At 38.2% G+C, this 16,830-nt stretch overlaps 1 protein-coding gene across 1 annotated transcript; it reads left to right on the top strand.

Annotated features, from left to right (window-relative positions):
* Positions 1-5,846: 5,846 nt before the first annotated feature.
* Positions 5,847-16,463, top strand: Eqtn (equatorin). The gene is made up of 8 exons (XM_021663164.2): positions 5,847-5,922; positions 6,140-6,319; positions 7,524-7,594; positions 9,795-9,807; positions 9,998-10,042; positions 11,726-11,785; positions 14,680-14,833; positions 15,758-16,463. The coding sequence occupies exons 1-8, from the start codon at positions 5,847-5,849 to the stop codon at positions 16,068-16,070; spliced, it is 912 nt and encodes a 303-aa protein (XP_021518839.1). The 3' UTR covers positions 16,071-16,463.
* The last annotated feature ends 367 nt before the right edge of the window (positions 16,464-16,830 follow it).

Raw genomic sequence — 16,830 nt, 5'->3', positions numbered from 1 at the left:
TAAACATAGTAAAGGCAATATACAGCAAGCCTATAGCCAACATCAAACTAAACGGAGAGAAACTTAAAGCAATCCCACTAAAATCAGGGACAAGGCAAGGCTGCCCACTCTCTTCGTATCTCTTCAACATGGTACTTGAAGTCCTTGCTAAAGCAATAAGACAATTAAAGGGGATCAAGGGGATTCAGTTTGGAAAGGAAGAACTTAAAAGTATCACTATTTGCAGATGATATGATAGTATATATGAGTGACCCCAAAAATTCTACCAGGGAACTCCTACAGATGATGAACACCTTCAGCAAAGTGGCTGGATACAAAATCAACTCAAAAAAATCAGTAGCCCTCCTGTATACAAAAATTAGGGAAACAACAACAGCCACAAAGGACATAAAGTACCTTGGTGTAACTCTAATCAAACAAGTCAAAAACTTATATGAAAAAAACTTTCAGTCTCTGAAGAAAGAAATAGAAGAAGATATCAGAAGATGAAAAGATCTCCCATGCTCATGCTTGTCAGGATTAACATAGTAAAAATGGCCATCCTACCAAATGCAATCTACAGATTCAATGCAATTCCCATCAAATTTCCAACACAATTCTTTATAGACCTTGAAAGAAAAATTCTCAACTTCATATGGAATAACAAGAAACCCAGAATTGCTATAACAATCCTCTACAGCAAAAGATCTTCTGAGGTATCTCTATCCCTGATCTCAAGCTGTACTATAGAGCAACAGTCATTAAAACTGCATAGTACTGGCATAGAAACTGACTGGTGGATCAATGGAATCAAAGAGAAGACCCAGAAATAAACCCACACACTTATGGACACCTGATCTTTGACAAAGATGCCAAAAACATACAATGGAAAAAAGATAGCATCTTCAACAAATGGTGCTGGTCTAACTGGATATCTACATGTAGAAAAATGCAAATAGATCCATACTTATCACCCTGCACAAAACTAAAATCCAAGTGGATCAAGGACCTCAGTATAAAAACGGACTCACTAAACCTGTTAGAAGAAAAAGTGGGCAAGAGCCTTGAACTCGTTGGCACAGGAGACAACTTCCTGAACAGAACACCAATAGCACAGGTTCTAAGATCAACCATCAATAAATGAGACCTCATGAAACTGAAAAGCTTCTGTAAAGCAAAGGACACTGTCATCAGAACAAAACAACAGCCTACAGATTGAAAAAGGATCTTCACCAAGCCTATATCTGACAGAGGGCTAATATCCAGAATATATAAAGAACTAAAGAAGTTAAACAGCAACAAATCAAGTAACCCAATTTGTATCTATTGGAGCTGCTCTGACCTTGATATCTGGGTTATTAATGTCTATATCCAGAGCAGTGCTATTTAATTGCTCTGCTCATAGGTTTCTCCATTGTTGACCTGAAATGACAAATTTTAAGTTGATATTGGCGCTTGCAAGCTGTCCCTTGGTTTCCTGATAAGCGGTTACCCTATTTGTCCCTTGTTGGTCTGCATTCATTAGTCCAATGCCAGCCTTTGCCATACCTTCTGCATATTCCAGAAGGTTCAGGCCTTCTTCCGGAATTAGCTTGGTTCCGCCTACAGTTCCCTTTGAAATGACTTGCTTGCCACAGTTAAGACATTTGACAGTTTGGCTTTTCTCAAAATCTTTAGAGATTATCTCTCCTATTAAAGTTGAGCTATATGAATGATGGTTGAATAAAACGTGGTTGATGACTTAAACAGTGGTTCCCAACTTTTCTCCCGTTCAGCAGGTTCTTCTTGTCAGGTCCCAGCATATAGTACCATTATACTGCACTCGGGATTCCCAGAGTGCAGGGTTCAGGGTAGTTGGGTGTTGAATCAGCCTAAGTGCACACCTTTGAATCCAGCACTCCTGGAGGCAGGCAGATCTCTGTGGAATTGAGGCCAGCCTAGTCTACATAGCAAGTTACAGCCCAGCCAGGACTACATCATGAAGGTCTTTCTAAAAATAAATAAATAAATAAAATCATAGAATGCTAGAAAATAGATGATAGATAGATAGATAGATAGATAGATAGATAGATAGATAGATAGATAGATAGATAGATGGTAGAGATATATAGATAGCCCTGGGCTTGAGGTCAGGGGCAGGGTGTTCCTCCCCCCTTTGACCTTTTTACCCTGTAGCTACATCATCAAAAGTTGTTTTATGGTTTGCAGAAACATGAGGCATGTTTGTTTCCTGACTCCATGATTCCCTGTGTTGAACCACATTAGAGGGGCACTTGAGGTCAGGGCTCTAGAGACTTGTCATCTCAGCCTTTTCTACCTTCCGGTCCTTACTTGAAATGAGTGGAAAAAAAAAATCTAAAAGAAAAGCGATGTCAAATATTGGATCGTTTCCTTTAGGTTGACTAAGATTCTGGTTAAGAACTTAGCTGGCTTATCCATCTTTCCTTTGGACAATCACTGCCTCCTTTCTCCTTATAGGCAATTAGACTCTGCTGAGTCTGTGCTCCATCCCACAAGGCACCATCAATGAAGAACCACTTGTAGTTCACTTATGACATCCCCCCTCAATGGCGGAAACATAAAGTGCTGAGATATTATGCTGTTTTTTCCTGATGCTTATGCATTGAATATGAGTATCACCCAACATAAAGGGGTTAACAGCAACAGTAGCTAAAGCCAGCACACTTCAAACTTTGGTGATCCTGTGATGTCCAATAGCTCTCTGTCCTTATTGCTCATCAATTACTATTATATAAGTAATTCATGTGCGACACTATTCATACTGGTCTCCTTTTAACTAGCTAAGTCTCAGATCATTTTCTCAATTGAAATGTGAAGTGGAAGTTTGCCTTATTGAAAAAAAAAATAAACAATAACAACATGGTATATCTCATACTGAATATATATGTTGAGATAAATAAAAGATCTTTCATAAAACTTTTCCTAAAGAACTATAGTCAAACTGGAACACCACCTGAGTTAGCAGAACACATATCTTCATGAGCCTTGACCTTGGGACAAGGTATGGTTTCACTGTGTTATGACTTAAATGACTGAACTAACCCCATCATTTTTTTATAAACCTCTAAAGATATCTGAAAGAGAATATGATTATAAAAATGTGTTTTCTTAGCGAAGAACCAGTTTTTAGCTTTAACAAATCTATTTTTTATCAGCAAAATGTTTCTTAAAATATTTCAATTAAAACACCTTAACCATCTCCATTTGTTAGCAAAAACAACTGTTAGATAGACAATTTTTCAGAGTAGTTAGTAATTTATCTTTTAAATAAAAATTTTTTAAATGTTTTATTTCGTTTTATTTTTTATTTTTTTTTATCAGTTACATTTTATTAACTCTGTATCCCAGCCGTGTCCCGATCCCTCATTCCCTCCCAGTCCCTCCCTCCCTCCCTCATCTCCACCGTGCCCCTTTCCAAGTCCACTGATAGGGGGGACCTCCTCCCCATTCATCTGATCCTGTTTTATCAGGTATCTTCAGGACTGGCTGCAAAGCCCTCCTCTGTGGCCTAAAGGACTGCTCCTCCCTTCGGGGGTGGGGAGACCAAAGAGCCAGTCATTGAGTTCCTGTTAGAAATAGTCCTTGTTCCCCTCACTTTGGGAAAACAATTGGTTACTGAGCTACCACAGGCTACATCTGAGTGGAGGTTCTAGGTTATATCCATACATGGTCCTTGGTTGAATGTCAGTCTCAGAAAAGACCCTGTGCCCAGATATATTTGGTCCTTGTGGAGCTCCTATCCTTTCCCCATCAGACTAACTCCCCTTCTTTCTTATGATTCCCTGTACTCTGCCAAAGGTTTGGTCATGAGTCTTTGCTTACTGCTCAGTAGACTCCTGTCATACGTTCAATGCACATCCCATCTGTCTTTCTAAATGAGGATTGATCATCTTACCCCATGTCCGCTCAATTGATTATCTTTTTTAGGTGTATAGATTTCATTATGTTTATCATATCTTATAGGTCTATATAAGTGAGTATATCCCATGTTTGTCTTTCTCCTTCTGGGATATTTCACGCAGAATGATCTTTTCTAGATCCCACCATTTGCCTGCAAATTTCATGATTTCCTCCTTTTTGATTGCTGAGTAGTATTCCATTGTATAAAAATACCACAATTTCTGTACCCATTCCACTGTTGATGGACATCTGGGTTGTTTCCAGGTTCTGGCTATTACAAATAGAGCTGCTATAAACATGGTTGAGCAAGTGTCCTTTTTGTGTACTTGAACAAACTTTGGGTATATACCTAGCAGTGGTATAGCTGGGTCTGGAGGAAGCACTATTCCTATTTGTCTTAGAAAGCGCCAGATAGCTTTCCAGAGTGGTTGTACCAGTTTACATTCCCACCAGCAGTGGAGGAGGGTTCCCCTTTCTCCACAACCTCTCCAGCATGTGTTATCGCTTGAGTTTTTCTCAAGCATACTTTTTTAAAACATATTTTCTGTAATGAAATTTAAAAATACAATGTCTAATAAACTTTAAGTTATGTCCTAAAATTTTCATAAAATTTAGTTTTTGCTGGACTTTATCTTAAACTATTAGTAAGATTATATATCACACCAGCTGCTAATGGGTGCTAGGCCAAGCCTTGCGGCTAGGTTGGTAAAAAGCCTTGGCAGTGGGTCAGGGTCAGGATCCATGAATGTGTACATGATTGTTTCCAGTTTTTTTTCCTTTTACTTCTACATGATCTGAAGCTTTGCTTTAACCAATTATGATTTAGAGTAAGTACTTAGCATGATTCATCCCTATTCAATATTTCGATATTATTGTGTAAGAAGTTATTGTTATTATTTAAAAACAAATAGAACCCTAGCCTTAAATTGCCCATTAAAGCCATGAACATTATAAGACATTTCAACTTTATAAGGCATTTCACTTAAAGTGCTTTCATTGGTGTATGAAGCTTGAAGCTTTTTTCCTTTACATGACTGATTTAGGGTTTTGTTTTTTTTTCTTTTACAATTAGCAAGAGACAGCCACTGCACTTGTCTCTGCAGTTTCACAAGTCTACTATTGGACTGTATTCTTGGCTCAGTGCTTCAGTTTGTGTCAGTAATAGGCAAGCTCATCATGTTGTGAGATGAAGTTGTTTATGAAATATCACTTGCATGTCTCTTTGACATTAAAATTTAAGTTATATAACTATTAAATAATAAGTGCATGCCCTGTTTATCCAGCAATATCAGATGAGCAGCCATAGAGTAAGAGAGGAGAAACTGTATCAGGGCATGCTGGTGGAAAGGTATAGCCCTAGTGTTCCAGAAGAAAGCAAGTTCCAGGCCACCCTGCAATTCTTTTTTTTCCCCTTTTTTCTTTTTATTAATTAAAGTTTAAAAAAAAAAAAAAGAACTATAGTCAAATAGTTTATGAACCAGAACTTGTCGGGTATTTGAATTGAGTTTTGAGTTTTTCTTTCTCTGACTAGATTTTTATTTTGTTTTGTTTTGTTTATTGTGTTTTGTTGTTATTGTTGTTTTGTTTTTAACAGATTGCTGCTATCTAAAACATACACCATTAAAAATAAACCCAAATTCTCAGTTTAAATGTCATTATCAACATGATTGATTATTTATAATTTGTCAACCAATAACTATCATTATTTTGTGAAAACACGTATTATCTTTTACAGAAAAATTTTAAGGTTTATTTTTTAAAAATAAAACCATTATAAATGAACTGGTCGTGATATGGAGTCACAAAGCTCTGGGCATTTCCCTGGCATTCTGTTTCCCATGACCAGTGATGTCACAATGTCCTACTGAGTCTTAGGGCCTGCTAGGCCACAAGAAGGAAGCTCTGAGGAGACAGCAGATTGCTGCATAAATCACACCAATTTTCTGATGGATTTTGTGTTGTTGATATTTTTATCTGGGGTTTTCCTTTCAGACATTAGCAATCTGCAGTCTACTGCAGAACGTAAGTAAACGTTTGAAATTAGTCTATCAGAAGGATGACCCTCATTGACAGAAAGTCATATATATGGCAAGTCTCTGCAGGGTGACTGAAAGTTGGAGATATAATATAATTTAACTGTTAAACCTCAGTTTCTAACTGTGAAAAAATTTCAGTGAGAGAAAGCAATAAAGAAAATTAACATATTCTGTCCCATGGCGTGTCGTGTTTCCATTTTCAGAGGACAGTGATGAGGTAATACCTTCGTATGAAGAACAGTATTACTCAGACGAAACTACCACAGCTAATAATGTCCCTGTTCGTGAAGAAGACAAACCTGTTGTGCAAAAACCAGAAGTGAATGAAGTTGAAGCTCCTGCCAATGAGAAAACTGGCAATTACTATAAAGATATAAAACAATGTAAGTTTTTAAAGTTAATAGCATATGTGAGAAGTTGATGCAAAAATCTGATTGCAGCCAGGTGCAGTAACACACGCCTATAATCCCAGCACTCTGGGAGGCAGAGGTAGGTGAATCTCTGTGAATTCAAGGCCAGCCTGGTCTATGAAGTGAGTCCAGGACCAGCCAAGGCTCCACAGAGAAACCCTGTCTCGAAAAAACAAAAATAAAAATAAATCTGATTGCTCCAGCTTGATTTGTCTTAATCCTGCCTTGTAATCGCCCATCATCGTTTTATTTTCCATGACTTGAGATTCTAATTTACTTTGTAGACATTTCAGCGTGTAAAATTAAAGCTTTTTTCATGAGGTGTTATAAAATTTAATAAGGTTGTCTTTGCTCTATTTCTGTTAACTGGTTCATTGTGACATTTTGATTCTTAATCACTTTAATGAAAACTGATTTAATTTGAGAGTAAATTAGCCAAAACTTATTTTGAGGTGTGAATCAGTTTTTGAATGCTGCTGAAACAAAACACCACAAATTAAAAGGAACAAGACAATAGAAAAGTATTTTTCAGTATTTCTAGAGGCTTATAAGTCCAAAATCAAGGCAGAACCAATCAAGTAAGGCTCCATCCAAAGCCAAAGGTTGAGAACACTCCTTTTCTTCCTTTAGCCTTTGGTGGCAAAGGTGCTCCTAGGCTTCTGGCAGAATCAGCTTAGTTTGTTCCTTACCCTCTTCAGGTAATATTCTCCGTTTCTGTCTGCAGATTTCCCTCTTGTGTAATGGCATTAGAAAAACCTAATTAATAGCGCATCCTACTCTAATCTGGCTTTATTCTAATTATATTTTCAACAACCCTTTCTCTATTCCGGTCTCTTTTTATTTTTATTTTTATTATTCTGAGGTTCTGAGGTTAGATTTAGTGACAATTATTGCCCTTGATTTTGGCATCGTATACACATATACACAGTTTCCATGAATTTCCTCAATATTTGTTTCTCATAGTTATTTATAATAAGGGAATTAGTTTGACTTTTTTTCCTTATGAATTTTTAGCTTACCCATTGCTCCACTTCAAAGAAGAAAAATCTTATAATTTTTGCTTATAATTACTTTTTATTAGTCAGTGGATACTTTTAAAGTTAAACAATACTAGGAAGAAGAAGAATGGATGAGAGGTAATTTACTGGTTGCTAAAGACTTGTGATTTTGTTTGTAGATGTGTTTACCACCCACAGTACATTTGGCTCGGAATCGGAACTGTCTGTGACTGCCACAACTGAAGTTTCTGTAAAGGCCTGTAAGTTCTGAACGCACCTTCGCTGCTGCACACGCAAAGACCTTAGGCAGGGCTCCAGAACAGCACAGGGCAAATAGGGGAGGCCCAAGGTTTCAGCTCTACAATCTATCTTCTATCTCATACTTCTGGGAGCCAGCAGAATTCTGTAATCTTCTCCCCTCCCCCCTTATTTTCTTCTACAACATTCTGAAGCCCCATGCCTATTACAGTGACCATTCCAGAAGGCAGGCAAAGCCTGTCATTTCTAAACTTCCTGTTTCTTTGTTTGCATGAAAAGAAACTAGCTAAATTTAGGATTCCAGGCTATTACTCTTCTTAATTAAACCCATAGTTGTTGTGGTGGTGGTGGTGGTGGGGCTCTTTTATATTTTGGATGATGTGAAATAGCAAAAAGTGACTCTTTCTGGGTATAGCTATTTCAGTATCAACGCAGACTTATTAATGCCTAGTTATTAATAAATTTACTTGACAATAATGGGTCATTTGAGAAACTCTAAGCCTTGTAACAGTTACACTTTAGGATAAACTTAGTTAATTCACCAGGGGCATCTTGCTTATGTAGAACAAATATACTGAGTTATGGGATAAGATACAGTTAACTGACTTTGTGTTTTGTTTTGTTTTGTTTTGTTTTGTTTTGTTTTGTTTTGTTTTGTTTTGAGAGAGGATTTCTCTGGGTGTCCTTGGCTATCCTGGACTCACTTTGTAGACCAGGCTGGCCTTGAACTCAGAGTGATCAACCTACCTCCATCTCCCAGAGTGCTGGGATTACAGGCGTGTGACCGGCTCAGTTAACTGACTCCTAAGCATCTAGATATTTCAAACTCTCAACAATATAAGTTACTGATGCCTAATGCCTAAGGAAGAGATTCCAAATCCCAAGATTCCATTCCCCACAACTTGAGGACTGTCAACAAAAGTTGGAGTGGAATAAGACTCTGTGCCTTCTACATGTAGAACACTGCAGAAGAGCAAGCCCATCAAACAAACAGAGAGCTCCAGGACAGCTTTCACTAATGACAAATCGCTTGAGCATTTATCGTTAAATTGCTTGAGTCTCTGAAGTTCTGTGGACAATGGGGTAAATTGAGACATCTGAATGTTATTATCCTTAGTAAGAATTCATGGTTGCATTCTAGCTGGGATTAGTCACCTTTTTTGAGTCAATAGTTCAGGTTTTCTTTTCCACTGTTTCTCATTAGCAGGATACCTATGATGGATTTGCAGGCTCTGTGAATTCTTCTCCCTTCATGGAAATCCTCCTGTAGTGGAATGGTACCCCATATTGAAGTCAGCTTAGCCCGTACAGCCCAAATATTCTTAGTGATGCAGCTTCGAACGGACACATCATAGCTAAGATCTGTACTAAGGCCTGCACAGGGAGCCTGCCAGAGACAACTGTCTTAAGTCAATAGTTCTCCATTACCTCTAAAGGCCTGGGTTCCATGCTTTTTCTCTCTTTCATGGAGTACAGACATATTAATCCTACTTCAGGCATCCTACAGTCATAAAACCATTAGTCTCCGATGCCTTTCTTTCTATTCTTTGTTTCTGATAAATATGTTTCCTTTGTTCTCTCCTCATTTTGACATTTGGCCAATTCTTTTTTTAATATTAGTTGCAGTTTATTAACTTTGTATCCCAGCTGTATCCCACTCCCTCATTCCCTCCCAATCCCACCTTCCCTTGGTCAATGTTTTAATATGCTGAAAATACTTTATCCCTTTCCTTAGATAAACTCACCAGTACCACTGCAGCTGAAGGAAAATATATCAAACGCACTAGTAAGGATATGCAAAGTATTAAAACTTCTACACTGTATTATGTATCTGGAACATATTATTATATGGCTTATGCAATTAGCTTTCAACTGCTTTGAACATGACATAAGTGAATGGCATGCCTAAACAATCTATACTGCTATCACTTAGAGTAACTGCAAAGTCTTTTAAGTGGCAAATGTGTAAGAGTCCAAGGCACCTCACAAGCCATAGGAACTGAGATTTTCAGAAGTTTTAAAATATTTATAAATATTCATGTAAATTTATAAAATACATTTATAAATGTTTAGATTTAGCGAGTATGAGCATATGGGGGTATATTATAATATTTTTGATGACAATGTAAAATATTCTACTTGATTAAGGAATAAATCTATCTCTGGTAAAAATGATTAATGTTTCCTAAGAGTTTTTGAGGGAGGGTCTCAGAAGTAGGAGATTACAAACTCAAAATCACCATTTTATTTTCTTGCCAACATCATTGTTCCTTATAAAGTGTTTGTGAAGCCACATAGCCCAGGATGACTCTCCTAAGGGTTTTGAGTGAGTGAATGTGAGTGTAATTGCAGACAATAGATTCTCACCCATTACCCCTGTTGTCTTTTTCAACAGGATCAACTCCCAATGTGCCTGCATTTTGGACAATGTTAGCTAAAGGTAAATTCATATAGTTAGGTAACTGGGGAAATATTTTGATTTTCTAACATTTTATATAAGAAAGACAAAGACTGACTTAAGTATTTCTGACAATAATCAATAAGCTCATGTTTACTGCTCCTTGTAATATCAAATATAATATTCAAAGAAATAATAAAGATGCAATTTTTGGTTCTCCTACATCCAGAAGTATGTCCTCTTACAAATGTTAGTCTAGAGTGTATCTTAAAATGAGAGAAGACATCCTCTCCAGCGTGCATGATCCCTTGAGTTTTTGATCTTAGCCATTCTGATGGGTGTGAGGTGAAATCTCAGGGTCATTTTGATTTGCATTTCCTGAATGACTAAGGATGTTGAGCATTTCTTTAAATGTTTCTCTGCCATTCGATATTCCTCTGTTGAGAATTTTCTGTTTAGCTATATACCCATTTTTTTATTGGATTGCTTGGTTTGTTGGTGTTTAACTTCTTCAGTTGTTTATATATTCTGGATATTAGTCTCTGTCAGATGTAGGGTTGGTGAAGACTTTTTCCCAGTCTGTAGGCTGTTGTTTTGTTCTGGTGACAGTGTCCTTTGCTTAGAGGACCTCTGAAAGACTGTACCCACCAGGGTATCAAAGGAGATGCTGAGACTCATAGCCAAACTTTGGGCAGAGGGCCGGAATCCTTATTGAAGAAGAGGGAGGTAGGAAGACCTGGAGGGGATAGGAACTCCACAAGAAGAACAACAGAGCCAAAATACCTGGGCCCGGGGAGGCCTGCAGAGACCAATATTCCAACTAAGGACCATGCATGGAGAGGACCTAGATCCCCCATTGACTGTTCAGTCTCTAAGTGGCTTCCCTAGCAAGGGGTACAAGGGCTGTCTCTGACATGAATTCAGTGGCAGGCTCTTTGATCACCTCCCCCTGGGGGGTGCAGCCTTGCCAGGCCAGAGAGGAAAATGGTGCAGCCATCCTTGATGAGACCTGATAAGCTAGGGTCAGATAGAAGGAGAGGAGGTCCTCCCCTATCAGTGGACTAGGGAAAGGGCATAAGGTAAGAAGAGGGAGGGGTAGGACTGGGAGGAGAGAAGGGAGGGGGTTGCAGCAGAAATACAAAGTGAATAAATTATAATAAATAAATAAATATATGAATAAAATTAAATATTAAAAAATACCAGCACTTGCTGGTATAGGGGAGTTGTTGTTGTTCTTATCATGGTGCTGCAAGTAACTATCACGATCTTACTATTTTATAGCTTTTACTCCAGAAACATATGAGCCTAGATTTAAAAAAAAAAAAAAAAAAAAATCATTCAACTAAGTGCATGATCAGCATTTTAAACAAGGTTTTGCCCAGTATGGTTCCTCAGTGTTTGCAGCAGCAGGCACGAGAACATAGAGATGCACAAGTAAGAAGTGCAAAGTATCAGTGTACATTTGTGCATGAAAGCAATGTGAACAGCATAAACACATGCCCAGTAAAATGCACAGACCCATCTATGCGTGCGTGTGCTCGGTGTAGATACATGTGTGTATGTAATGTATGCGTCACATATCTGTGCATTATAAAATGAAACGTATTCCATAGTCACTTGACCATCATTGTTTGTATGTGTTGAATTTACATTCAGAATTTCCTACTCACTTTTTGGTTTTGACAAGTGAATGTTATTTATGACACCAACATATTGTTTTAACAGCTATAACTGGAAACGCACAGCCCTTCGATGAGAAAGACCAATTGTTTAGAGCAGTTCCAAGTAAGCGCAAAGTACTTTAATTAATAAATACATAAATATCATCTGAATTTTAGTAATTGCATTGTGAAACAACTTCTCTAGGAGAGGGTAGTGTATGTAGAAGAGTATAAGGACAGCTAATGCCACATCAGAAAGGACGGTGACTGCCTTAGACAAAGTATATCCCTCAAGTACTCTTGTTGCCCTTTTACCGTCTTCCAGTCTTCTGACTTACAGTGTTGAAACAGACTGATAGGTGAGTGAGGAATACACATGTGTGTATATGTTACATATATACACATATGTCTATATTACATGTATATGTTACACACATATATAGTCTCTTCAAAACAGGTTTTACTTTAAGGAAGTAAATTTAAGGAAGACAATAGCAAAACTCCAGCATTCCCCTATCCCACCCTTCTTTTGGTATCTACTTTTTTTGATGTTAAGACTTATTGTATGTGTAGGTGTGTAGGTGTCTTCAGAGGCCAGAAGACAGTGTCTGATCCCTTGGAGGTAGAATTACAGGTGTCTGTGAGCCTCCTGACTTGAGTCCCAGGAACCAAATTCCTAATTTGAATTGAATGAAAAATTGTATTAAAAGGCAATGTTTTAATTTTCTTCAAGCCCTCTGTCCTACAAGTAAATAATTGAAAAATACACACATTTGGTGGCATATCTGAGATCTGCCTGCTCAGTTCTGTAAGGAATTATTTGGCAAATGCAGCCTTTCTCTTGAGATGTTTTAGGAGTGTGTATTGAGTCTTTTTCACGTACAGGATGACAAATGGTGGGTGACCTTAGAAATATGTCATCTCTCTACTTAGCAGTTAAGTGACTGAACGTGGAGGTTTCTGGCTTTCTACCATTTATTGGGGACACATTATATATCAGGTATTTTGGTATTTTAGCAACATTAAGTCAGTTCTCCCACTGAGTCTAGTTTTTGAAGTAATTGAAGCATAAAGCAAAGGAAGGCCAGCTTAAATTCTGAAGCTGTCCCTGGTTTTGGCCTTGACTTTGATAATATACTATGATAGGAGGAGTAAAACATTTGTAGGAAAGGGAGACTGGGCAAATTACCTTTCATATGTGCTTTCTTAAGAGAGTCCTAGGCAGCCACAATGAAATCCTGAAGTGAACACAGGAGAGATAACATCATGGCCTACAGGGTCATGAAAGTACTTGGATCCCTCTTTTCTGGAATATCAAGAGAGGTACAGCATCATGGCCATGGGCAGCTGAGAGGAGCTCTGAAGGGCTAAACCCTTCAATCCTGTCTACTTCCTTCAGATAAGGAAACAAAGGCAGCTTCTGACTCTGACAGATTTAGGGTGTGGGAGGAGATAAATTTTATACCACCAACCTAGTCTGGTTTAGCCTATGTGGCCCCTGACCTAGAAAAAACTTTAGACAAGAGAGTAAATTTACATACAGTTCAAGGCTGTCTTGGGCCTACGTGTCAGGTGACAGGGAGAACTTAGTGAGAGCTACAAGGTCACAGCTGTTATCCTCTCTCTCTCTCTCTCTCTCTCTCTCTCTCTCTCTTTCTCTCTTTCTCTCTTTCTCTGTCTCTCTGTCTCTCTCTCAACAGGGGATGTGGCTTGATTTCTGGGAGACAAAACAGCAGGACGAGAGGATCTATGAGCTAACGTTGTGAACACACCAATTAAAAAGGCTTTGGGGAGCTGAGTGTAGTAGCACCTTAATCCTAGCATTAGGAAGCAGAGGCAAGCAGATTTCTATGAGTTCAAGGCCAGCAGCCTGTTCTTCTTAGGGAGTTCCAGGACAATTGATCCTGTCTCAAAAAAAAGAGGCTTTAGAAACTATAGCTACATTTAAGGGGGACAGTTTATTTTAATACAATCTGCTTGATTATTCCCAAATGAGTCATAAAGTCAGATAAAAATTATTGGCAACTGTACATATTTCATTCCACTTGGAATATATATATATATATATTTCTGTTTGTTGGTACTGGGTACCGAACCTAGGCCTCTGAACATGCTAGCAAGAGCTCTACCACTGGGTTACATCCCAGATACAATAATTAAGATGTTCAAAAGTCAGAGAACATTGACATGTGAATCTATACCGTCACTGCTTATTATCAAAATACTACCCAGAAAGTAGCTAAATATCTTGGAACACTGTTGAGTGGGCATGGAAGAACTGTGAAAAGGGAAATTTCAACATTACATATATTTTAAGGCAGACATATTCTTATGAAGGTCCAAAATCTGACAGTCAGAGGGAAGTGGTCAAAGAGCCAGCCACTGAGTTCACGTCAGAGACAGTCCCTGTTCCCATTTCTAGGGAACTCACTTGGATACTGGGCTACCATGGGCTATATCTAAGTAGGGGTTCTAGGTTATCTCCATGCACGGTCCTCGGTTGGAGTATCAGTCTCAGAAAAGACCCCTGGGCCCAGATATTTTGGTTCTGTTGCTTTCCTGTGAAGCTCCTGTCCTTTACAGCACAGGCTCTAAGATCAACAATCAATAAATGGCACCTTTCCTAAGAACCAGTGCCTTGTAAATTGACCTAATAATCTCCTCAAAGATGATAAGTTACCTAACGTGGTTTTTTAGTAAAGCCAAGAAGAAAGGCTTGCTTGCATAAAAATTTTCTTATGGGTAGTTTGAGCTTAAAATGACATTTTGATTAGTAAAAGCTTTGCAAGCTTCCATGAGTATATAAAATGGAGGTAAGCACGGCTAATCCAAGACTGTTACAAAACTAGACAGGAAGTTGTGTACGTGGGCAAAGAAGCAGCCTTCTTTCAGCCAAGGTCTGGTGCAGGAAGAGTGAGCTGTGACTACTGCAGACACATTCTGTGTTTGTTAATCCTTGAAGAAAATACCACAACACTCCATTTTCCATTGTATCATATTGTTTTTCTTTCTTCCCAGGCTCTGATTTCAACACTACCAACGGAGACAAACTGTCAGAGCTAGAGGAAATCAAGCTCAAATTAATGCTGGGGATCTCATTGCTGACCCTTATCCTCTTAATTCCCCTCTTGATATTTTGTTGTGCCACACTCTGCAAACTAAGACAACTAAGGTAAACCCACTGGCCTTTGTAGTCTTCCAAACTAGTTAGTGCTCTCTCCTTCTGTTTTTAGTGGATGGAAAGGAGTGTGAGTTCCTCTTCATAATGTATACAATATTACACTTGAGTCTACTTCCTCTATGCATTAGAAATGGGGCGCTGTCTCGGGGAATAGCTCACTGTATTTGCCCCGCTGTTTTAAGTGGTCATAAAATCACACCTGCAGTTAATTAGGAAAGATATAAGAGCTAGACCACACTTCCACCCTCCATCTCCCTGCAAAGTAGCCCTGGAGCACAGACTGTTTATTCTCTTCTAGTTAACTATTTGCTTGGGATTTAACATTCATAATTTTGGGTTGCCCTGCTTAAGACCTTGAAACAAACTGGAAATCTGTCACTTCTATGCCCCGATGCCTAGACATCTGTTTTAAATAATCATTTGTCTTTTCTTATAAAAATATTAAATTTCATCTGAACCTTGGGTCATGGTTGGAGTCTTTACAACTTCTTTTGTACAGTCTCACAGATTTTTTTAAACAACTCCACAGGATTCCTTTTTAAAGTTCGCAATTACCATTAATTTTATTCTTTTGACTGTGGTGCCTTGTAACATATTTATCTTGTCCATTAAGTCTGTAAAGTTAGATATGTATTCTCCCTAATTCGGCTCCTCTTTATGTTTCTTGTTAAGCCTTTATTAATTAAGGCAACCTGTATTAATGGTTTTTAAATTCTAATATTGCAGTTTGATATAGGCTGCATGCACCAGGCATTGGTGGTTCATTTGGCCCTAATGAAAGAAAAGTTATACAATTTGCATTTATTAACTAATACTTTAAACAGAATTTCCATTTGTATTTTACCTCTTCTGGTTTGAGTTACAAGTAGATGCAACTAAAGACAACTCCTGATTCTGTGTTCTCTTCTTTTTCAGTGAAAAAAATTATGATAATCAATACTCCATCAACCCAGAGCTGGCAAATCTGTCTTACTTCCATCCATCAGAAGGTGTATCAGACACATCTTTTTCAAAAAGTGCAGAGAGCAGCTTATATTGGGGCAATGCTCCTTCAGACATGAGACGCCCAAGTACCAGAAGGTCAAGATCTAAATCTATGGATTTTTCTTCAAGCTACAATCAAGGAACCTTAAATGAGGAGGAGATGAGTGAGCAAACTTTCAACGAGAATGATGAATATACTGAGTCAGGCATGGTTGAGGAGGAAGCACAATCGCTGAGTAAATAACTTTAATTCTTTAGTTTTAAAAAGAAATCTTGTGTCTCACACAAATGTCCTAATTTTCAAACTGCAAATTTCAGAGACATCTAAGTTTTCTGATGCCCTAAGGACATATTCAATAAAAACTATCACAGTTATTATTTGTTACAAGAATTATTTAAAAGAAAATGTACAAGGAGATAATTTATGGGAACTCATCAAATAAAACCAATTCTCGAGACCAGGTTATGAAAGGTATCCATGACTGGAGGTAGCTCAGGATAGACCACTTGTGTAGCGTGCCCAAGAACTCCTTGGAGCCATCAGTCCATCCATCAGTCCATCCATCCTTTGATCAATAAAAAGTCATACTAAGATAGTTTATCTTTAAATGAGGGCCTTTATCTGTGCCTGGCTACTGCTATCTACACCAAAGCAAAAGGCATCTGGCTTATGTTTCATTAGCTAAACAGAGGTACCAACAAGAGTTAAACCTAAGTGAGTGTGAAAACTGCTAGCATTCTTGAGTTGCTTTGAAGTTATGTAGCTGCTCTCACCCATCAGTAAGGAAAACATTGCCAGCAAGATAGCTCGGCTGGAAAAGTGCTTGCCAGACACAAGCCTGACAAACTGAGTTGGATCCCTGAAGCCCACAGTGAAAGGAGCCAACCATGACTCAACTCCTGCTTGACCTCTGACCTCTCCAGACATACTGTGATATTGGTGCCTGTGCAAGCACAAACATGATAATGATAATAATAATAATAATAAATAATAATAATAAAAA

The sequence above is a fragment of the Meriones unguiculatus genome, chromosome 12, assembly GCF_030254825.1.
Source record: "Meriones unguiculatus strain TT.TT164.6M chromosome 12, Bangor_MerUng_6.1, whole genome shotgun sequence".
Lineage (NCBI taxonomy): Eukaryota > Metazoa > Chordata > Mammalia > Rodentia > Muridae > Meriones > Meriones unguiculatus.
Note: the sequence above shows the minus strand (reverse complement) of the source record. Positions and strands in the feature narration are given on the sequence as shown.

Excerpts from the sequence above, each read along its gene's own strand:
- Eqtn (XM_021663164.2), top strand. The coding sequence starts at position 5,847 with ATGGATTTTGTGTTGTTGATATTTTTATCTGGGGTTTTCCTTTCAGAC. Across the intron at positions 5,923-6,139 it reads TCTGCAGTCTACTGCAGAAC|AGGACAGTGATGAGGTAATA; the intron begins GTAAGTAAACGT and ends TTCCATTTTCAG. Across the intron at positions 10,043-11,725 it reads TTGGACAATGTTAGCTAAAG|CTATAACTGGAAACGCACAG; the intron begins GTAAATTCATAT and ends TTGTTTTAACAG.